Source organism: Anabrus simplex, chromosome 7, assembly GCF_040414725.1.
Source record: "Anabrus simplex isolate iqAnaSimp1 chromosome 7, ASM4041472v1, whole genome shotgun sequence".
NCBI classification, from domain to species: domain Eukaryota; kingdom Metazoa; phylum Arthropoda; class Insecta; order Orthoptera; family Tettigoniidae; genus Anabrus; species Anabrus simplex.
In genome coordinates, this window is record NC_090271.1 from 147,022,867 (window position 1) to 147,047,945 (window position 25,079).

At 40.0% G+C, this 25,079-nt stretch overlaps 1 protein-coding gene across 2 annotated transcripts in view; it reads left to right on the top strand.

Annotated features, from left to right (window-relative positions):
• Positions 1-25,079, top strand: part of Snx6 (sorting nexin 6) — a 192,376-nt gene that overhangs the window by 51,937 nt on the left and 115,360 nt on the right. For both annotated transcript variants that reach the window (XM_067150763.2, XM_067150764.2), the window contains one exon: positions 22,654-22,982. In XM_067150763.2, the coding sequence (XP_067006864.1) occupies positions 22,654-22,982 (329 nt within the window). The remainder of the gene's footprint in view (positions 1-22,653; positions 22,983-25,079) is intronic.

Here is a 25,079-nt window from a genome sequence, read left to right on the forward strand (position 1 = left end):
TTGTGGATGTCTGATAATATACTCCTCAGCAGACCCGACATAATCCCTATACTTTCTCCGCTGCATTTGTTTGTATTCCTTTCTTAGTGTTGCGAATTCGATGTAATCTGAGGGAAGTGAAGACCTTGCACCTCGTTTCCTTGCTCTTTCCTTTGCCCACATTTTGTCTGTAAGTTCGGAATCGTACCAAGAGGGAAGATGCATAGTCTTCATTATATGGGAAGGTACGGCGTCCTTAAGAGCGCTGTGCAGTAAGTCATAAAACAAGTCAATTGCGGCATCAAGAGATGGACAGGATTCGAGCAAGTTCCACGGGCAGCGGGATAAGATATTTCGTAGATGGGGAAAGTCTGCTTTTGTCCATACGAATAATGATTTTGTAGTCTGTGGTAAATGAGGAACACGGGAAATATGAAGTCTGAGCTCAAGCGCAGAATGAAACTTCTCGGGGACACCCCGTGGCCTTGAACTGGAGCTAAGTTCACCATAGAGGATCTGGCGGTGTAATCTGGTGTCATTCATACGGCACACATGTCCTGCCCATCTGAGGCGATGGCCAACGACCAATGCTTCTACACTCTTAGCACATTCTTTCTCGAGAACTTTAACATTAGAGACGTAGTTTTCCTACCTCATGTTCATGATGGAGCGTAGTTTTTGCTGGTGAAAGCTCTCCAGCTTTTTGATGTCACGGCGGTGTAAGGTCCATGTTTCACAGTCATAGAGAAGTGTAGAGATGACTACAGCCTGGTACACCATTAGTTTTGTGCGAATTGTAAGGTTTTTATACCTGAAGACTCTATGTGATAGTTGGCCAAAGGCCATGTGGGCAGCACAAAGCCTTTATTTTTCCCCCACATCCTGTTCTGAAGTACAGCTCTTTGACAAGATACTTCCAAGGTAAGTGTTCTAGTTTGGTGTTTGAAAGGGTAATGTTAAATTCTGTAATGTTAATCCCTTGTGCAGGCTGAGCAAGTACCTTGGTTTTTTTTTGCATTGATGGCGAGGCCAAAAAGGTCATATGCATCCTTGAAACTGTTGACTGTTGCATTTCCTCGGGTGTAAGAGCCGGTGATAAGGTATCATCAGCATACTGCATTTCAGTTACTCTAGTAACACTGGTATGTCTTAGCGAGTGATGTCTGGCCAGATTGAAGAGGCCACCATTAAAGCAGTATTTAATCTCTACGCCGGTGTTGTATGTTGTTTCATAAAGCATGGCGACCAGATACAAGGCAAGCAGAGTTGGAGCAAGTACTCAACCCTGCTTCAGTCCATGTGTGATTGGGAATGGTTCAGAGAAGTTGTTTTGGTGGAGAATGTCCAGTCATACCATCATGAAGTGCTTGCACCAGGCCCACAAAATGCTCAGGACAGCCAAAGCGTCTCAGAACTGCCCACATAGCGAATCTTGGAACACCATTGAAGGCCTTTTCCAGGTCGTAAAACACAAAATACATGGAGGCTTCTTCTGTTCTCTGCATTTCTCATGCAATTGCCTTGCACAAATGATCATGTCAGCAGTACCTCTGGAGGCTCAGAAACCACATCAAGACTCTGGTAGAGTCCTCTCGGAGATGACTTGCACGTGGCTAAGCAGGATCCTTGCGAGTAGTTCACCTACAATGGATAGCAAAGAAATGCCACGATAGTTGTCACATATACTATGGTCACCTTTCTTGAAAATAGTCATGACATTTGCATTTTTGAGATCAGTGGGTACTTCTTGGGTTTCCGAAATTAAGAGGATGAGAGTAAAGAGCCTTGTTTTCAGGGGTAAGCCTCCACCTTGAAATAGTTCGAGAGGGATGTTGTCTGGTCCAGGCGCTTTCCTAGGTTTCAGCCTATCAAGTGCCACACACAATTCCTGATAAGTTGGTGGCATTGCCATCCATGGTTGAGGGGGAGTTGTGGCACATGCCGTAGAAAGTCATCGGCAGCAGTGGAGTTTCGATTTAAAAGACTGAGAAGTATTCCTTCTAGTGCTCCCGGATGTGTCTACCATCGGTAAGAGTGTTAGTACCATCAACTGTTTTCAGAGCTTCAATTGAGTGAGATGGACCGTAGATCTCTTATTCCCGCGTAGAAATTCCGCAAGTCTCTGGCATCACATAGTCTTGGAGTTCAAGAGCCTTCGCCTGCCACCAGTTGTTCATTTCTCTTATTTAAGTCTGACATTTCTGTTTCAGATCTTGAAACACAGCTTCCTTCACACTGGATGATGGATCTTGAAGAAGGCATAGGTGGGCTTCCTGTTTGGCATTGATAAGGCTTGGACTTTCTTCATTGTCGTCCTTGCACCAGTCTTGCCTCCTCTTTTTCTCGTAGCTGATGGTTTCCTTAGCTGACTCAATGATAGCTCTTTGGAGTGTTGACCATTCTTGCTCCATGTCATTTGTACATACTGGATTGCTTGCCAAACCGTTCATGATCGCATTTTGGAAGTCTGACGATGTGGATTTATCTGCGAGCTCGCAAGTGGCAAACTTGCGTCGGGGCTGATGCACAGTTGATTTCCGATGGAAGAATATTCTGAGTTGACAGATCAGAAGTGTGTGATCTGCCCAACAGTCGATACTCCTTGCAATCTTAGTGATGAGAATATCTTTCTTGTTACACTGTCGGGTGCTGACGTAGTCAAGGATGTGCCAGTGCTTAGATCGTGGGTGCATCCATGTGATCTTGTAACAGGTAGGTAGGTGAAACTGAGTGTTGGTGATGAACAGCTCATGTTCTGCACACAGGCCGAGAAGTAGCAGACCATTGGCATTGCAATTACCAATACCATGTTTGCCCATTACACTTTCCCACAACCGATTATCCATTCCCACTCTGGCATTGAAGTCTCCAAGTAGTAGCGGTTTGTCTGATGGTGCTATCTTGGTGAAGATGGAGTTCAACTGGTGGTAGAAATGGTTCTTAGTTTCTTCATCGGTTTTCAGGGTGGGGGCATATGCAGAGAAAAGTGTGATGAACCTATCTCTGGAGAGTGGTATATGGAGTGACATGAGCCTTTCGCTAAATGCAATGGGTGTGAGCTGATGATTATTTACCAGTTTCGTCTTAACTGCAAATCCAACCCCATGAATACTGTTCTCTCCTTTCCTTTCCAAAAGATGGTATAGCCCAATCCGGACTCAACGATCTTCTCTTCATCTGATAGTCTAGTTTCGCTCAGTGCAACATCATCTGTGTTCAGTCTAGCAAGTTCATAGGTGCTGAGAGCTGTTCTCTCCGGTCTGTCACTGTTGTCGTTATCAAGCAATGTTCTGACATTCCAGGATCCAATTATAATTTTACATTCGTGTGCCATATTTTGGCCGCGTGTGGGGTTACCTGCTGGGTGCATCTGCCCAGCCAGGCGAAAGGGTGACTTCCGTTGTTTAGCCCACATTTTCTAGGGCCTTCCCCATTTAGGGTGGGCAGCGGTGGTCCTAAATAGGCCTGCCCAGACGCAGATGCAGGACCGAATTCTTGAGTAGCCACCGGTTCTCATGAAGACGACCATCACCCATCTGCTGCCAACGTGCAGGTCCGGATTAGAGGCTCCCAGTTTACCCTAAATCTGCCTCCACCATCCTTGCCCCATCGCCGTTGGACTTGATCTAAGTGAAGAAAGTAGCAGGAAAAGTGCCGCTACAACAAATTAAATTCTTTCAAGGTCCACCTATTCAATACAATGACGTTTTATTGTGATTTAATCACATGTCAAATAGTCAAATGGTACTATTTTCGGCATCTATGTGCCATCATCAGCCTTGAGTACAAATTAAAACGAGATATATATTCCTAAAACATCTAAAACACATTTTAACACATTATAAAATAACATGCAATTAATGTGCTGATACATGAAATATGATAAAATTGATACAATTGGTGTGATATAAAATTCTTAAAATTCCAGCTGTTCGTTACATAATTCAGTCTGTGTGCATCCGGGATAAGTGAAAAAAGAAAAAGTGCCACTGGCGTGGATTTGTTTAAGGAGGATCCCAACTTGCCAGGAAATGACCCTCACACAATGATCTCGAAGCCATATCCTGCGGCACATGTGAGATGAGATGTGCAGGGTTAGGCACCGAGATTGGGACGGACTGCCGCGGACTCCAGTTATGAGTGAGTAGCGCCTTCACAGCCAGTCCGTCTGGCATGACCTCATCCACCTCCACAACCATTGGGAACCAAATTGAGAGGTTCTTTCTCTGCTTGTTTGCCGTTGGGTCTTCAAGTGATGGATTCCAGTGTCATTTCCTTTACTGAGGGGGACCATAACCCCATCTAAGGGTGCTCATCTGCCCGAAGCCGTTGGCCCCTTTAGGGAGTCGGGTTATTTACTGCAGTTTTACAGCTTGGTGCCAGACCAGCCAACCCTCCTCCTTTCTCATTCCGGACTTGGGACCGGACAATGGCGGAGTTGATTCATTTTATATCAGTGCTAAATTTTCACATACCTTCATGCTTCTCCATCTTGCACACTTGTGTAGTTGAATTTGTGGCATGCAGGTTCAAATTCAATCCTTGTAGACATTTCCTGTTTAGGATATCGCTAAGCTATTTGTGGCAAATGTCACCTTTGCCACCATTATCTACCTAGGTTGACATCCATCATATTAGTCTGTATTACCCCTTATGGTTTCCATCTAATAAATTTGTTAGATAACCACGTAGAGTATAACATTTTTATAAGGCGAGTTGTTATACAAGTCAGTGTATTACAAACTTCATGTCAAAGCCCAGGGTGCAAATGTTAATTTACTGTATTATTATCTGTTAATTTACATATAACTGTAGTATTTTCAAAAGACATCAGTTAACAAACTGTGAATGACCACAAGGATCCTGAAATTTTATAATTTAGATGATAATCAAAAGTATTAAAATTATCGTACAGAAAGAAAACTCAATTATGTATCATTTAGGAGTATTATAAGTAATTTAAAATATTTACTGAGGGCCTGTACTACGACTGTCAGATAAACAGCCAGATACGTAAGCTGTAGTTTTGCAAACTAGAAGTTAAATATCTTTTTGCGTACTACCAACGGATTTTAACGACGGTATTGTAATGCGGAAGATGTAAGATTTTTATTGGGTTGGTAATAAGGTTACTGAAAATATAGTGAAATTTAGCGCGGTGGTATACGTGTTGCCTGGTGTTTTCGTTTGTTTAGCTCTATTCCTTTTGAAATTGTAATACTAGAATCCAATATCAGACTCTTATTAAGCTAATAATGTGGAAGTCCAGGTCGAAAACAGAATTAAGACTGAAATATACACATACGAAGAAATGTTAAAATTAACTGTATAACGAAACTGAAACTGCTATAGAAAATAAAAAGACTGAAAATGTAACCTGGGCGCAAAAGTTAAGATTCAGGTTATGTATCTTTTTTGTCTAGTACTATTTACGAGGTTGCGCGTTACGACGAATGTAAAGTTTATATTCGTAATTAATGCCACTGATGCAGCGTGGGATTATTAATTTTATTATTAATTCAATTTATTGTTTGCTCATTGAATAAGTAGTTTATTTCTCTCTTTTCAATACAATGTGAGAATAGTAACTGGCAAGCATTTATCTCACTTTAGCAGAAATACTTTTGTAGCAAGTTCTTATGAAGTAAAAGAAATACAACCTCCTTAACATCCTCATTCGACGGACGAATCGCTATGAACAATGTTGTATACCTTTACTCCATATGTGCGGCGCTGATAGATTTGGAATAGAACAGACGCTTTTGACACGCATTTTAATGATTAGGAAATGTGTACTATCACCTCTAGTACCGTACCGACTACCATTTACAAGGTAAAAAAAATGTTAAGACTATTGGGACTCGAACCCACGAAAAACTGCTTAGCAGCAAACTATGCTGCCCTAACGACCACGGTTACCCATGAAGCTTATGGTTGACTGCTTGTGTGCTACTAATGTACTCAGTAGCAACAACTTGCTAGCTTGGGAAATCTTTAAGAATTCTGTGTTAGCTGGACAGGAAGCATGACATACTTTATAAATATATACATAAATTACATTGTAACAACTTGATTTCACACAGCTTCATGCAGATGTAGATTCATCTTCATGAGTAGCCATCTTGATTCTTTACAGTAGCATCCCCAATAAGAGCGAAGTCCCAGATAAGAGCGTTAACAGCCTCTCCAACTTCGGCATAGCTATACTCGAGAATATTTTCCCAGATTGCACATAAACGAAAGTCGTAGTACGCGGTTTCAAGCGAACTTCGAGATAAATGTCCAAACTGCCAAATAAATTTATACCGCACTTTTATCTGGCTGTCGTAGTACAGGCCCTGAATCTTTTAAAATGTCCATTATAATTTTTTCCAGAGTTGTGTGCTGGATTCCAAGGTTTTTCAAGTTCTTCCACTTATGCTTGTGTACACTGCCTCTGCTTCCAAATACAGTAGCAGACCCATCAGGGACCCGTTTTCTGGGTGAATAGCATCTCGCTGAGATATGGGATGCATGGTTTATAAATGCTCTTCTTTTCCTGCTCAACTTCCTTGGCCTGGGATAAGTCTCTTTTGTACTGGAATGGTTGTATCAAGAATAACAGCTGTTAGTCTGCTGGTGGATGGCAACAATATCTGCTCTTCTGTTGGACTCTGTGGACTTCTTCATGAAATCTCCACTTCAAATATCTGGGTGCAGAGGCTCAAGTTGCTCTTACTCTGTGATGACGTGTGTTCTGTAGGAGTTCTTCTTTGCAGCAGTATCCTAACACGTGACCAAGAGTATCATTCACGCCACAGTCTGGATGGCAGCAACGGATTGTGCCAGGACACCTAACAGGAAATGCTCGAACCGCCGAGATGTTGCACAACATTGTGAGAGTGTTTGCTTCATTCGGAGTTTGTTAGTCCTTTCCGGTTACTTATGCAGAAGTTCGCTTTAGGGTGATCGGCATAAACTTCAATGAACGCCTTTCCCTGTTAAAGAGTGTAGTGTTAAAGTGCGGAAGCTTTGCTCTCGTAGTAGTTTACAAATTCGCCGACTAGTCAGTGGATTATTAGTATGATCAATGTCTGACTTCTTCAATACTGTCTTCTTTTCTGCCCGTAAGCCTCTGATAGGCAGAAGGTGATAGTCTCTTAACACGAAGAACGTGGCTGCAGATATTTAAGTTTTGTATAGGAGCTTCCGACCTGGCTTGCCTAAGATCTAAGCCTCGGAAATGCTTTGGAGCATAGATCGTTCCATCTGGACAGTTATGAGGGGGACCAATAATTTCTTTGACTGCATCTTTTAACAGCTTATCAACATCTTCCAGAAAGCTATGTTTGATTTCATTTAGTGGAGTGCATTGAAGAGGGTATATAAGACTGGGCCATATATACTGATTGATGATGGATATCTTTTGATCTGATTTCAGCAAAGGAGAGGTGCATAACTTTGTAATGTTTGTCTTTAATCCAGAAATTACAGTTGCCTCGTCAAATACAATCCCAATCATACATTAATATATTTAGCACACTTATTCCACCTTGTTAGTACATTTAACAGTTTATCATTAACATCGATACGTTTCGAGAACCTTCAGTTGCTCTCTTCTTCAGCGGTGAAAATTACCAAATTATTCTTGGACCAGTTACATATAACCTTAAATTGAAGCTTCTCAATCATTTACGGATGTTAATGATGGTAAACTGTTAGATATATGAATGTATGATTAAGTTGTAGTCGGTATAGACTGAATTAGTTGACCATTATGGTTAAAACAATTAAATATAATCTCATCATTGAAATTAATTCAAAGATATTTAATACGTTCTTCATTGGATGTAAGTGAATGAATACTGGACTTGTCTGTAGTGAGGATTTCACCAGTATTCCACTTCTAATACAAATTAATTTGCTTTTAACTGGATTGATTCGTAGGCCAGTTGATGATAGTGTTTCCTGTTTGGAAGATAAACCCGCTGATACTGGATTTGTCTTTTGCAGTCAGGGCTATGTTGTGAGCAGAAGCTAAACAAGACAGTTTTTGTAATCGGTCGACTACTGAAAAACCGTGAATATCAGAATCATGCTCGGAAAGCTCTTTTAACGAATTATTAGTAGCCAGATTAAACAGACGAGGATATAGGACTGCCTTGAGTAACTCCTCTTGTTAGCTGGTTGGTTTTGGACTTGAGACCTACTTTGATTTGAAATCTGTTTTCGATTAACAGATTTGACTCAAGTCCTTTCATTTTCGGCGAGTATGATCGTGGCAGACAGAATCAAAGGCTTAGTGACATTTAAAAAAACAATGCAGCAGTTCATTTTCATAGACTTAGCTTTTTTGAGACACAGCCATTGATCATAGATTAACATGGGTACCGGGAGATAGAACAAAATCCTCTGACAGGATGAAAAACTCGTGTAACTATGAAGCTTCTTGTCCAGAACATGTTCTATGATTCTTCATATAACAGAGAAAATCATTATAGGTCTCCAATTTTAAAGTTATTTGGGTCTCCACCTTCAAAAATTAAGATTGTTCTTCCAATCTTAAAAGTATCTGACACACTTCCCAAGGGAATCATGGCAGTACCTAGCAATGCAATACGTTTTCCTGCCTTCAGATGTTCCAAGACTCGAGCTGACATTTTATTTGGGTTGGGTGCTGTGTTGAGACTAATAGTAGAAAGAGCTTCGTTCACGTCCATTTCAGATAGTCCCATTATATTTGGACTATGTGCCGTATGGCTGTGAAACTTGAACACACTATTGCCATGATATCAAAAAACTTGAGCGATTCCACCAACAGAAAATGAGATTCATCTTGAATATTAAGTGGGAAGACTGTGTCCAACATGGCAGTTCTCCTCAAAGCGCAGCTGAATAGCGTTGAGGCAACAATCATCGCTCATCAAGTGAGATGGTTAGGCCATGTTCACTGCATAAGTGATACCAGGCTTCTCGCCAAATTCTTTATGGTGAACTTTGTTCTGGCAGTAGACCTCATGGAGCCCCTCTTGAGCGTTTTAAGGACCAGCTGAAACGCATCATGAAGACAACTGGTATAGATATACAGACATGGGAAGAATGTGCTGTGGACCACTCACTGTGGTGGAACACTATATCCACCGCTGTCAACTTGTTTGAAAGAGAACGCCGCAGACATAGAGGCCAAGTGATAAGCGAGAAAACTCCGTCAATTACAACCCCGCCCTCCATCCATTCAGTGTGATTTGTGTGGGCATATGTTTTATGCCAGGATTGGTCTGTTTAGTCATCGTAAACACATCCATAAACTGAGTTGAACTGGTCAATCTATGCAGGAAGAAGTTATATATACTCGGATCGAGTTACAGCCGACGACGTGGATTAAAATTACTCGCAACCAAAGGTGTCTCATTATTCTCTTTCCCAAATTATTTGGAAAAATATTCCTCAATTTGGTGTGTGTGTGTGTGTGTGTGTGTGTGTGTGTGTGTGTGTGTGTGTGTGTGTGTGTGTGTGTGTGCAGGGCAATTAGAATTCAAACCGCTGTTCATAACATTCCTAACTACTCTGTTCCTGTAATTATAGTAGTTACACTGTGCTACATCATAGGTGTATCTTCAGTTTTTTCCCCTCTCTTTCTTAGATCTTTGAGCAGGTTTGGAGCTATATGAAGAGATTAATCCCTGATTTTTTGCCCCCTTTTTACACATGTATATATATAAAATAAGAGTTTTGTCTGTACATTGCTCAGAATTTGAAAATAATGGTATTTCTGTATCTGTCATGTCCACAGTAACAAGGAAATGCACTTTTTACTTTTCCGTAATTTCTGTCTGTATGTATGTACACACATCACTAGAAAATGGCTGAAGAGAATTTAATGAAAATTGGTATGCAAAGTCGGGGAATATGTCGCTACAATGTAAGCCATAATTTTATTCACGCTGAATGAAAATGTAGTTTAGGGGAAGGCCTGAAATTTTATTCTCAAATATTTGTTATTGGTGGTCCTATCGATAAATACTACATAACCAAAGTTATATATAATTAAATTTCCGACCACTTATGTCTTATACATTTTTACCGTACCGGCTATGATAACAGATAGTTATGAATTGTATTTTTGTGCTAAGTCCATATATCGTCGCCGAGCCACGAGAAAATGAGAACAGAATTTAATGAAAATCGGTATATAGAGTTGGGGAATAAGAAACTACAGTCTAAGCTATAAACAATTTTATTCACCGTGGATGTAATTGTAGTTTAGGGGAAAACACCTAAAATTTAATATTTAAATACCTAGGGTCCTATCGAAAAGTACTACATAAAAAAAGTTGCAGAGAATACATACAATTTCCGATCATTTGTTTTATTCAGTTTTACCGTATACTGTTGCTTCACGTCCGTAGATTAAACCTTAAAAAGCCCTACACATGACCCCTGGGTGGTGCTAAGGAAGCAACAACGTTGGCTGCTGGACCTATCTTCTAAAGATCTCCCAACAAATATGCAAACTGTACAAAGTAATCCACTCAACGGCTCTTTTAAGAGCCAATTGACTCGAAAGCTTGGACATAGTATTAAAATTTGCCAACTGAATATTGAAGGTATCAGTAGATCTAAGTGTGATGTTTTGTCAAAATTTCTGCGTAATAATGACATTGATCTGATACTCATTCAAGAAACACATGCTGCTACAGAAGATGAGCTAAGCAAGAGAGGGAAGATTTATGGTTATAGTATTAATGGTGCTACCGTTGACAATGTATATGGTATTGCTAGATATGCCCGTAACAACTTGGAGCAGGTTGAATTCATATCATCTAGTACAATTAATAATATTCATACTGTAACAATAAAACTGCAAGATGTAACCATCGTAAATATCTACAAACCTCCAGCCATCTGCTGCCCAACCCCAGCTCTTCCAGATGCAAGTCGTCAAACTATCTATGCTGGCGACTTCAACAGCCATCATGAAACTTGGAGACATGCAAGAAACGATGATTGCGGCATAGCTTTATTAGAATGGTCAGAAGACCAAAATGTACATCTTATATTTGATGCAAAAGACAAAGGCACATTTAGATCTGCTGCTTGGAAGCGAGTCCAACCCAGACCTCTGTTTTGTCACATGTGACTCTGTTGGCAACCCTCTACCCATGATGAGAGAAATTTTGGGGAACTTTCCAAATAGTCAACACAGACCAATCTTCCTTGAGATGGGCTCTCTGTTCCCGTAATTAGATCTTTCCCAAGCCCACGCTGGAACTTTAAAAAGGCAAACTCGACGAAATTCTCTGAAGAGCTGGACACATGCATCAGATGGATTCCGGCAACCAACGATAATTATCAGAGATTTGTAGGTCTTGTGAAATCTGTAGCCAAAAATCACATTCCAAGAGGCTACAGGAAAGAATACATTCCTGGACGGAGTGAACAGGGTGGATGCCCTATACAAAGATTTTCTTGAAACAGGTGCCCATACGACTGGTGAGGAGCTATTACGGAGTCTGGATGAAAATCGTAGACAGAAATGGACAGAAACAGTAACTTGGATTTCTCTCATTCCAGTAGAGAAGCCTGGAGCCTATTGAGAAAACTTGGAGGAAGCTCAACTGGAGGTAGAGAGAAGTCAGCTATCTCACCAAACAAAATAGCCTCCCATATTGTTTTAACTACAACGGTTACTAAAGATTAAAAACATACAAAAACGGTGAAAAAGAACCTACGGATGCTTAAACGTACCTCTCCAATCTCTTCTGAGTACTCTGAAGGCTTCACGATTGATGAGGTTGATACAGCATTAAAGGACATGAAAGTTGGTAAGGCACAAAGTTTTGATGGAATACATCCTGAATTTATCGTAAATATGGGACGGAATTCGAGAAGGTGGTTGACGTGCTTCTTTACCCACATACTTCAGACAGGTATTCTTCCTAAGGAGTTCAAGAAGACTAAAATCCTTGCCATATTGAAATCTGGCAAACCAAAAGATATACCACAAAGCTACAGACCAATCGCTCTCCTCAGTTGTTGCTATAAACTCCTTCAAAGACTACTATACAACAGAATTAGCATTGTAATTAATCAACATATTCCTATTGACCAAACTGGTTTTAGATAGAATCGTAGCTGTTGTGACCAAGTCCTTGCGCTCACAACATGCATTGAAGCAGGTTTTCAGCAACAGTTGAAAACCTCTGCTGTTTTTCTGGAGCTTTCTGCTGCTTATGACAATGGTTTGGAGAGAAGGGCTGCTGTATGAACTTCTTCAGGTATTACCATGCAAAACCATGGTACAATTAATTGGAAACATGCTGAATAATAGACTTTAAGGTTGTTCTAGGGAATAGGACTAGCAAGCTGAGAAGATTGAACAATGGTCTCCCTCAAGGATCAGTCTTCGCTCCTCTCCTGTTCAATCTGTGTGTATATCATATTTGCCACCAACAAAATCCAGAAAATTTTGCTATGCTGATATAGCTTTAGCTACAAGTCATAGTAACCTGAAAGAAACGGAGAACATATTAACTGATGTCCTTTCCATTCTTAGTGACTATAACAAAATGGCAAACTGTACTCTCCAAGTGTCTTAATGGTAAGGTCCTCAGACACAATTACCCTAAGTACTTAGGTATAACATTAGATCGGACACACTCTTTCCGGCAATATCTAGTAAATACAGCAGCAAAGATTAGGAGTCATAACAACATTCTGCAGAAGTTGTGTGGTACTACCTGGGGTGCTTCTGCTACTACCTTGAGATGTTCTGCCCTTGGTTTAGTTTTCTCTGCGTCAGAATATTGTGCTCCTGTGTGGATCAACAGCTGCCATGTGAAACTTGTGGACACTCAACAACACAATGAGGATTATTTCAGGTGTAATAAGATCACCTCCTACCCACTGGCTTCCTGTCTTGAGCATTATCATGCCTCCTTCATTCCATAGAGCACAAGCACTGTCGAGAGAATACTCCAAGATAAATGAGAACCCTGACTTGCCCATCCACTTCAATATTCCTGACCTTCAGAGGCACCGGTTGAAATCTTAGACATCCGCCGGTTAAGTTCGCTCAGAAGCTCACGGAAGACAACTTCAACTCCTATGCCCAATGGAAGGAAGATTGGATCTCAAAAACTGGTGAACATCTCTGGCCATTCTTCCCACCTAATTCGAGGTCTGATCTCCCAAGAACAACTTGGGCCATCCTTAATAGGGTTTGATGTGGTCATGGTGTCTGTGCTGCGTCCCTGTATAAATGGGGAAAGATACAATCCCCCGAGTGTGACTGTGGTGCTCCTTTTCAAACCATCGAACACATCGTAAAGGAGTGCTACCCTGGATATTGGTTTGATTTTCTAGAGGCCAATACAGAGGCTCTAGAATGGATAACATCTTTGGACATTAAAATATAATGTACTTGCTTTCTTGTTTGTGTGTGTATATGTGTATATATATATGCCATACGATAAATAAATAAATAACTGTAACGACTATGATGAGTGGTATTTCAGAGTCGGAAGAAAACTAAATGTGAAGGCCTACAATATCGAAAGCGCAAAGCATTGATCAACAATAACATTACATTGACCATTGTTTGTGATGTTATTTTTCTCTTCTGCTGCCTCTCACTGCTGCGTACAGAGTATAATAACCTGACTGAATATTAAGATGTACAATATTATAGGGAAGGATCCACCTTTCACTACTCCGTAGTAAGTTGAACTAAGAAGTAGTTACAACCTGTTTATTGGGACTGGTTTCAACACATTTCAAGTGTCATCATCAGCCAATTAGCGAAGATCTTAAAACAACTAATATATTGAACACAGGCAAAATATTAACATTGTATCATATCGTAGCAATTCAGTTAATGTTCAAAACACAATAATCACAGTCAAGAGAGTAAACAGAACATCACTATCTTGCGCCGAAAACAAATATAGTTGAAGTCCATAAGCAGATCAAGTATGCACTTATGTAAAGTCGTTGCTAGGCAGGTCTTGTAGGCATTTGTTTCTCCGGCCGAAGAGTAAAAGGTGACATGAATGAAGTCTTAGGAAAACAGTGTAGGATTTAATTTCGTCAAATTCAAAGTGGATATATAGGTTTTAACATAATTTAAAACGTTAAAAAAGAATAAAGACAAATAAAAATATATTAAAAAATAGGAAGAAATAATGAAAGAAATATGAGGTTCAACTCGAAACAACTTGCCGTAGTAATTGATAAAGAAATGATAAATAGAGAAAGGGGGTGGGGAACGTTTATTAGAGGGTGGTGATGGTGGTTATTGTTATTAGAGGAAATACAATTGGGCAACAATCCTTTATATAACACTAATTCGAGGAAAAAAGAGGAAGAGAACCGACACTTCGAAAAATGAAGATATCGGTTAAAGGAAGACAAGGGCCACTAAGGGCGTGAAAATGAAAGACTCCCTAGCCCTCGCAAACCTAATAGCATCGGGGTCGGAAAAGAACAAGAGTTGACCAAGGGAGGTCGGACAGGATAGATGAAAGTGAGGAGCCTGGCACAAGTAAGTGGAAGCAATGTCAGGACTCAGCTAAGGGCCCCGTGGTCGCCAACCCACGCTCCGAAGTTCAGAGCCCCTGGGGGATGGAGGGTGGGAAGGAAAGAAAAATGGAAGGGATCCGATACTTCGAAAAATGAAGATATCAGCCAAAGGAAGACAAGGGCCACGAAGAGCTGGGGAGTTAGAAAACTTCTTTAGCATGTCATTCCTCTGGTTCATACATTTTCTGATACAGCTGGTACGTAACACGCTGGTTCTTCATAGTATTCCAGTTATTCGATCTCTACTCCGACGCACTGTTTTGAATGAGCAATGTGCATACTTAAGGCACAGGCTGACTTAGTAGTGGTAGTATGGCCTGGTCTAGAGGAACAATTTAGGCCTATTCCAAATTATAGCACCATAATTCAGTAAATAACTCAAAATTCAACCCTGAAAAGAGCCGTTTCTTAAGAAAAGCCTCCTCCTATTCACTTTTATTAAATTCTACATTCATTTTATTCCAAATTATCAGTGAAGAGTGGGTTTCTCTTCTGGCTTGGAGGTAAAATTTGCCTTCAAGTCAGATAGATTTTTTCCGCCGCGGGTGTAGTGAATTGATATTTTCCGACTCGTCGGGTATTCCTAGGAAATAGATTAGTAAAAGGGCATAGTTTTTGCCCTGGGAGTCTCCACTATTCGACCCTCTCCCCGCCAAAAAAAGACGAAGAGTGTTCACGGATCACAGCTGTCTGCGGCTTGGTCATTCCAGCTTTTGGACTGTTAGATCGACAGTGTAGTTCTGTTCGTTAAAAGTGAGAAAATGTGTGGTGTTTCATTTGATCGGGTATTTAATATGAAAGCGTTGCTTTTATTCGCGCCATTCCTACTGACATCATTGTAATGTATCTTCATTTCAGTAGGGCTAACCACTAACAGTCTTTCTGAGGATGTAAAAAGGCAGGTGGAATGCGAGTGTCTACCATTATAATGATAACTCCCCAACCTGATTGTGACTGATGGTATGAAAGTGGGTCTACCATTACAGTGAAAATTCCCTAACTCAGTCTTCATGTGAAAAAAGATGTTTGGTGACTTCCCCGTCGTGTTTGTAGGGTAACGTTAAGAGCTGTGGAATTTAATACAATCTTGCTTACACCGTGTGCACTAGGATTCTGTATACATTGTAGAATTCTGTAGCGAAGCACGGGTACATCAGCTAGTAATATAATATTTTACAGCCAGATGTTGTTGTCCTGGTAGTGTGTTCATTGAAGACAGGAAAAACAAGTTTACGTCAGATACAATAGTTACTTTCGTGTAACGTTTTGTTGATTAAGACCTTCTGTATCTTCCCATAATTTCATTAAATTCTCGGTTGCCTGTAGACGGTATATGAGTGGGCATAACATCTGTGTTTGTGTGTGTCGATTCTGAAGTGTTGTCAAGAGCGGTTGCATGTTGCGGTGCGTAAGCAACAGGTCTCCTGTATAAATATTTGAGGGTGATTTGATAGAATCTGATGCTGTTCTTAAAAGTAAAAAACATTTATAATCAAAATTAATTTGGCAGACTGAAGAACCTTAAAGTTATAATAAAGTCACCATAAAAATGAACTTTCCACATTGTTTGGAGAATTTTGAACATATTTTTTAATTGTTCCTTTCCATTTAACCCCCTGTGGGTGGGGGACACAGATGAATACACCCATGGTATCCCCTGCCTGTCGTAAGACGATTAAAAGGGGCGACCAAGGGATGATCAAATTAGAACCATGAGACTACTTGTAATTAATACCATCATGCAGGGAACACCATGGGTCGCTTTTACTTGCGTGTAGTACCACTGTTAGGTACAAAAAGGTTTGTGATTAGTAGCAACAGTGTGTGGCTCAGGATGCATTTTTCAGTACCTGTGATTCGTATCCCTATATGAACAACACCACGGGATAAGCGACGACATGGTTCTGCCTTGCCTATGCTTAGTACGCACTATGTGAGGAGCCCCATGGGATAGTACAGCTCCCTGTGGTTGGTCCACTTATGTGAGGAACGCCATAGGTTTGCGTTGCCTGTAAATAGCGCTGCCGTGTGCGAAACACCATAGGTCTGTGTTACATGTGAGTAGTACCATAATGTGTGGAATACCGCGAGTCTACGCTACTTTTGATTAGTACCGCAACATGACAAATAGCATGGTTCTATTTTCCTAGCGATAATTACCATTATGAGGGGCCGATGACCTGGGTTTTGGATCCGTTTAGACTACAAGGATCATCGATTCAGGATTGTGCTTTAGAAGTAGTCCCTTGGTCAGTAATACTATTAACGCTAGTTTCTGGGAAGGTGGGGCATTGCGGGTCGGATCCACTGATTGTTTTAACTTCATGTCCATTCATTCTTCGTCTTCACGTTTTTGAATTCTGGTCACTGGAGGATTATGGATTTTTAAATTGTCATAACATTTTGTCTCATTTAGTACCATTAGGGGCTGATGACCTAGATGTTAGGCCCTTTTAAACAAGCATAATCATCAAACTTTCCATTTTCGCATTGGGAAGATTCTGCATTACTTATGTTTTAAATCAGTGGTTCCTGTACTGGGAGGTGTGAAAGATTTATAGGACGGCCACAGATAACTTACTCAGAGGAAAAGATTAACAAATATGTGCCCTGATAATGAGAAATTGTTATATGTATGGCATTAAAACTTGACCGCAAGTGTTTTTTTTTTATTTTTTTAGAGCTGTTGACGATGACTACCTTGTCGTTCTCCTAAGTCTCTTCCAGTTTTGTTGCTTGCAACTTTGTTCTTTTAATGTTTTTAAAATTTTCATGTAAAATAATGTGCATGGAAATAATTTAGTTACATGTTTATTTAAATTTCTCTTCAAATAGCTACTTTGGATTTGTAGCTGCAGCTTGATGTGGACACTTTGATGACATACAACCTATGTCAGAAAAGTTCCAGGACGGAAGTTGTAAATATAGAAAATTTTCACTTACCAAGTAATGATCTTAGCTCCTGTCGAAGTAGTCCCCTTGTCTATCTATACACAATTGCCAGTGTTTCTGGAGGTCTTGGAAGCAAGGAGGGAAATTGTCAACTGCGATGCTTGTAAGCTCATGTCACAGCCCATTGGATGTCTGCGATATCTTGATGCTTTCCTTTCAGTTGCATTTTCACTCACGGAAACAAGAAAAGATTGCAATATGGTGGATGTGGGACAACAGTGACAGAATGTCTGGCCGGATACTGTGTCACAGATAAAGCAGTGCGAGGTCTTGCATTGTCGTGCAATAAGAACCAGTCCTGCGACTGCCACAAATCAGGGTGGCGACGTCCAACTGCTTGTCGCAAATGTTTCAAGATTTTGATGTAAAGAGTTTGGTTCACTGTTTCACCTGGTGAAATGCACTCATGGTGAACATTCAGTTTGCATTTCCCTAAATCATTGCGTAAAATCTTATGACATGTCACGATTCAAATTAAGCTGTTCTGATATCGCACGCGCAGTTGCACGACAGTCTTCTTGCGATAACTACCTTACACTCTCCATATTTGCATCGGAATGTGCTGTAGTCGGCGGTCAGTTCTGGGATCATCTTGCACTGAATCTCTGCTTCCCAAAACCTTTTGTGCCACTCGAACACACGTCTTCTTGACAGTGCATCGCACAGCCCTGCCACCTTTTGTGTGTGTGTGTTTTTTTGTTTCAGCTACACATGCTAGGTTTTGTGAATTTTGAAATCTTAACATATTCTACATTATTTTCATATGTGTTTCTGAGAAAATATACGCTCTTGAGCTATTGAATTAGAGATACCTGGCTAGTAATGTGTAGTATCTTCTTCTCCCATGACAATGGCAGTGATGCTGTGTGGTATTGACTCCACAAGACATGGTAAGAGTTGCAGAGCCATACTGATCCTTGGTTGCTCACAGCCTCCCGTAATTCATGAAGATTGGTCGGAGCACGGTCCTGGACATGCACATCCCTTTCAACAGCACCCCAAATATGCTCGATATGATCGAGATCGGGGCTCTTCAGCTGCCAGGCAATCTATCATCTTCACATCCATGTAGTGATCACTGCACCAGTTGGCCACAGTTCAGGAGTGACAGACTGTGGCATTGTCTTGTAGGTACAGGTCGCCTGCAGGATGGTGGAGCTGAATAAAGGGGTGAATATAACCTGCCAGTAGTATCCTGTAATGTTTGTCAGTGAGGGACTTTGTCTGATCTGCCAGGGTCTCTTTTCATCCTACGTCTGATCTGCCAGGGTCTCTTTTCATCCTGCGTGAACTGTCTTCATATGAGGATACCACCGCCACCACCACCGGCCTGAACTGTACCCTGCTGGCAAGAGGGATCCATTGCTTCATCGCGGTTGACGACTCTCTCATACCCGGCCATGGGCGTGTACCGACTGGTATTTTGACTCATCTGTCCTGACCATCTTTCTCCTTGTTTCGAGTATACAATAGAAGTGTTCTTTTGCTCATGTCAGTAGTCTTGTTTGTGATGGGTGTTGTGCAGAGGTACCTTTGTGGGATGCTTGCTTCTGTTCCCCATTACAATTAAGATTTCATTTTTGTTCCATATTGAATTTTAAGTAAAATATTTATTCTATTAAAGGAATATCATTGCTTAACCATGAGTTCAATACTTAAACATTCCATAAATTTTCTGATACTACTGGTACGTAACACACTGGTTCGTCATAGTATTCCAGCTATTCGATCCCTACTCTGAGGCACTGAATGGAATAAGCAGTATCCACACTTTATGGGATAGTGGCAGCACCTTCTCCACACATCACCTTTGCCGTAACAAACCTCCCGGTTGGAGAGACAGCATTACCGTCTGAGGCCAGTCTTCCCCTTCAGGGAAGGAATGAAAATGTAGTAGTAGTAGTAGTAGTAGTAGTAGTAAGAGTATCATGGCTGTCTGCGGCCTGGTCATTCAAGCTCTGGAACTTTGGACTGTTAGATTGGCAGCGTAGTACTGTTCATTAAAAGTGAGAAAATGAGATTTATTCATTTGATCAAGTATTTCATAACATAATTGCTTTTAATCGTGACATTCCTACTGATAATACCAATATAAATGGCCTGTTATTGGACATCACAAATTTTCCAGCTAACTCATTCCTGGTTGCCAGCGGTATGCCCTAGCTATGCGTCTCAGTGGGTGTCCTATTTACCAACTGATGAGCCTAACTTAGCATACTGGGGCAAAAAGCTGGCAACCAGGAATGAGTTAGCTGGAAAATTTATAATGCCCAATAACGGACCATTTATATTGGTATTATAAATTTACTCATTCGAGACAAATATTTCAGGTTCCCTATGGGAATCAACATCTATATCATTCCTACTGATGTCATTTAATGACCTATGTTGACTTCAGTTGGGAAAATCACAAAGCAGTCTTTCTGAGGATGTAAAGACAGGTAGGGAGTGAGTGTCTGCCATTATAATGGAACTGCCTAACTCGGTTCTGACTGGCTGTAGGCAAGTGGCACACCATCATAATTAAAACTCGCCCATTTGATTGTGACTGAAAGTAGGCAATAGGGCCTGCCATTACACTGAAAATTCTCTAACCCAGTCTTCACATGAGAAAAAACATATGGTGACTTCTCAGTCGCTTTTCTGGGGTAATATTAAGAGCTATGCAGTTTAATGCAATCTTACACTACTTAACCTAGAATTCTGTGTAGAGTATAGAATTCCGTAGCAAATCATGGGTACACCAGGTAGTATAAAATATTAATAGTAAGAAAACAAACAATAAAATTTAACAAAGAAATTCATTAGAAATTAAGTCACAAATAAAATAAATAAGGGGTAAAAACTTACATATGTCCATATCACTAGTAATGTTTTGGTCAGATTGTCAACAGATAATAGAGATTTCTCTTTTAGTATAGGTTTCAGTTTGGTTTTGAAGAGATGATAGGGAACAAAGATGTCAGTTTCATGCAGGGCATTTGCTGTTGTGGGAAGGCAATAGAATATGAATTGTTACACACCTGGGGAATATGGAATAGTGCTCTATTTTGGATCCTACGTGGATGAGCATATAATGCGATTTGAGATAACAAAGATGTGTATTTAAGTGTATGATTAACATTTCTGTGAAGAAAGCAAAGACCTGTGTATTCCATAAGTTTACTCTGGTCCGAGATATTGAAATATGACAGAATGTGGTTGGTACTATACTGTCTCAGGTCAGGGTTACAGGCTTTCACAATGAATACAAAGAATGAGAAAATGAAAACCTACAACCTGTTTTCCAGTCATTGACCGGGTCAGGGATGTAATGAATTAAACTTATATAGGCTGTTATTACAATGGGGTCGTCACTCCTAAGGTGATTTATTAATGAGTGATAAATGCTATGAAATGATAATGGAGAGTGTTGCTGGAATGAAAACTGGAGTACCCGGAGAAAAACCTGTCCCGCCTCCACTTCGTCCAGCACAAATCTCACATGGAGTGACCGGGATTTGAACCGCGGTATCCAGCGGTGAGAGGCCGATGCGCTGCCGTCTCAGCCACGGAGGCTCCCAAGAACATAAGTACGGAAGTATAATTTAAGAGCGTGTAAGTAACGAATTTCAGTAAATGTGAACAAAAGTCCAAGAGACCTCACGGCACAAGATGTAATTTGGTCTATATGAAGAGATATTTACCGTAGTTTATCATGAATTATTCCAAGATCTTTGACCTGAGTAACAGCCTTCAGTAGAGTTAAATTGTTGAAGTATTGAATTGTTGGAAAAGCAATAATATTCCGTTACAGGAATAAAAAATTTGTTTTTCTGTACCGTCTAGTAAGGAGATGGTTCTGGATTGTATAGCTAATCATGCATAGTCCAGCATTGAATCGACAAGTGATCTGCCGCTCTGTGGTCTGCCTGTCTGCTCGTACGATCCAAGCTAGCTGATGGCGACCTGTCGTCAACGCATCGTACACCACGACATTTGACCCTGGCGGCAGTGATTTTGCCCAAATCCACGTACTCGTGGTACACTCTTGATGTGGTAGCTGTTGGAAAGCCTAGTGCCTGCACTACTTCAGAGATTGAGTGGCCTATATGTCTGGTGCCAGCAGTCTGGCTGCGATCAAATGCACTGAAGTCTCGTGTCTTACCCATCCTGTAATCAACTGTTACTTTCACAGCCTCTAAGAGGTCTGAAGTTCTCACATTATGTGACTTGCCCTCCTATTACATTCGCTGGACCAAGCAGACCACCATTTCCATACTTATAACAGCTGTCTGTAATTCAATTGCTCCCGAGTATATTTTAATAACGATATGAAGTAATGGGGCTTGTGATTTGTAGAACTTGCAAAATACTTTTTATAAAAAACCTCGTTAACACATTTCTGAAAAGGTCAAGGGAAGAGAATGTGTTAAAAGAAAAAAAAGTACTATTGAATATCTAATTAAAAACTATCCAACCACTTAATTTTTTTTTTTTTACATGTATGAATTTTATGCTGTGTATGTAGAGTGAAAGACATATCTACTGTTTCTGAAGACGAGAGGAGAGTATGAATAGGTATGAAAAACAGTAGTGAAAAAATGAAACCCTTTTACACCATGGCCAATAAAAGTAACTGTGTTATTGGAGGTCTCTTTCTTTCTAAAACAAACCTACAATTTTGAACTATTAATTCAAGCCTTATGCAGAATACAAGTGCAGAGAGGCTTACTGAGTTATTCAGCATCATCTCTGCTAACTGACAAGTAAAACTGAACTTTCTTGAAGCTAAGAGCTTGTTCTCAGTAGGTGCAATTTACCGTGTGAATTTCAGAAATACAAGACTATTTCCTCTTATCCTACCTGCCTGCAATGGTGAGGGCTTTTATCTGTGTTGGAAATCACATTCCATACCCGACCGATAACAAAGTTTTTCAGAGCTGGGAAAAAATATGATCATGCTTAGCAGTAGTAACAAAAAATTGTGACTCGATAAGGTATTTAAAAAAAATTGATTTAATGTGCTTGAAATTGGGACTTTGATCTTACGATGTGCTAAACAAGAAAGAACCTTCATGAGGAGCACATTAATGAGGTTTCACTGTATTTAATAATCCTGTTATATTCATGAAATGGTATATTTATTTCCTTGTTTAGTCTTGAATGTTTATTTGCTTTCAGAGAATACCTAGCTACTTTCAAGAAGACTGTTGCCATGCATGAAGTGTTCTTGTGCAGATTGGCCAATCATCCGGTGTTCCGAAATGATCATAACTTTAGAGTATTCTTAGAATATGATCAAGATCTTTGTGTTCGAGGAAAAAATAAAATGGAAGTTATTGGTGGATTTATGAAGAATTTTACTAAAACTACTGACGAGTTCCTACTTTCAGCAACCGTGAAGGATGTCAGTGATTTCTTTGAACAAGAAAAGAATTTCTTAATAGACTATCATCAACACTTAAAAGATGCGACAGCAAAAGCTGATAGAATGACGAAACGTCATAAAGGTAAGACATTTGACTTAAGAATTCCATTTATCTATCCTTTCATCTTTGTGTTTCTTGCATGTGTGCAGATATTTGCAATACATTGCAGTATTCTTTCTCAAAGAGAATGAAATACCGCTATCATCCTCATGATCTGTATGGCTGTGACATACAGTTGAGAGAAATAAATCAATGATTCCACGTAATCTATATTACCGTATTTCTCCAAATCCAAGGTGTTTTTTTTCTCAGAATCTCTTTAAAAATCAAGGGTAGTCTTGCATTCGCGACCTAACAGTAATGAACACCACTGGCAGCTACCACGGTAACCACGCTGCTTCCCTTCACCCCTCGCCCGCGCGCAAAACCTGTTGACCATCAACGTCTGCATCTTTATTTCACATCTTATTATTTATTTATTATTATTATTTATAAATTTCTTGTCTATTACATTTATTTCACATCGTTAGGCGCGGAAACTGGTTATACAGCATGTCTGTGTAACATCACTGGTTCTCGGGAAATAGTGACGAGATAATGACATTCTATTTGCCTGTACATAAACGTTTCTCAAATCCACAGAATGGCATCAAACATGCGGCCCTTCGAATTCTTAGAAAGGCAACTGCTACTCAGTGACAGTTATAAACCACCTACCGTACCTGGCTTTATAAAATTAATTTTTATAGATAGCAGGAATATTTTCGCGATGGATCGTCGTAATGTAGAGATGCGTGGAACAGGTATTGCTGGCAAATTTTCAACGTGTTCTCTTCGATATTATGATGCCAATTTTAAGTTAATGGTTATGAAACATGCAGAAATGAAGAATAATTCTACAGCCTCAAGAAAATGACATAACTCAAGCCAATGTTCTGCGTTAGTGTGAAGACAAAGTTAGCTTTAAAAAAATGCATTCGTTGTCCTGCAACAAGGACACTTTAGAGAAGTTGAAGATGAAATTGTGAGGTATGTGCGCGAAAAACACAAGGGGAAAATGCATACCACGCTGCAATAATCTCGTTGACTTTCAAAGCCCATGCCTTTATTATACGTCACTAGTCACTGAAGTTGGCCGGCAAGCGAGACATGCGTCTAGCACTAGCCAGTTGTACGTGACGTTTAGTAAAAGTAACAGTTTTTTAAACAGCAGGAACATTTTCCTGATGGATCGTCGTATTGTAAAGACACATAAAACAGGTATTGCTGTCAAATTTTCAATGGGTTCCTCTTTGATATTATGATGCCAATTTTACGTTAATGGTTATTAAACTCGCAGAAATAAAGAATAATTGTGAAGCCGCAATAAAATATGGCATAACTAAAAACTGTGTTCGGTGTTGGTGTGAAGACTAAGATAGTCTAAAAATGCATACTGGAGAAGAAAGGCATTCATTTGACTTCACAAAGCACTTTTTAAGCCTGATTAAATTTTTTTCAAGGAAGTAATGGGGTTTTTTCTTGGATTCAAGGTCATCTTGGATTTGGAGAAATACGGTATTCGTTTGCCTTAGGCAAACTAAAAACTGAAGTGCATGTTTCGTCTAGTCACTAAACATGTTCTACAGTTTTTATTTCGTCTAAGGCGAATAAATAGTACCGAATAGGTGGAATGGTTGATTTCTCTCAATTGAAATACCCCTACTTGATCTGAGGTAATCAACCTCCCAGGCATTTATTTATTTATTTATTTATTTATTTATTTATTTATTTATTTATTTATTTATTTATTTATTTATTTATTTATTTATTTATTTATTTATTTATTTGATGTAATACAACATCAAAAGAAAATGCAGATCCATAAGTACATCAGCAGAAATGACATGGCTCACACAGCTGAAATATTAGATTCTTCTTCTTCTTCATGTGCCATGTCCTCGCAGAACGTTGGCGATCAGTAGCATGATCTGTTGTTTGTTCATAGCTGTTCTGAACAGAGTAAGCTTTGTCACCCCAAACCACTGGCTCAAGTTGCCGAGCCATGATGTCCTACTTCTCCCCGGACCACGTTTTCCATTAATTTTTCCCTTGGAGTATTACTTGCAGAAGGTGGTATTTAGAGTTCCGCATCATATGACCAAAGTATTCTAGTTTCCTTCTCTTGATGGTAGTGAA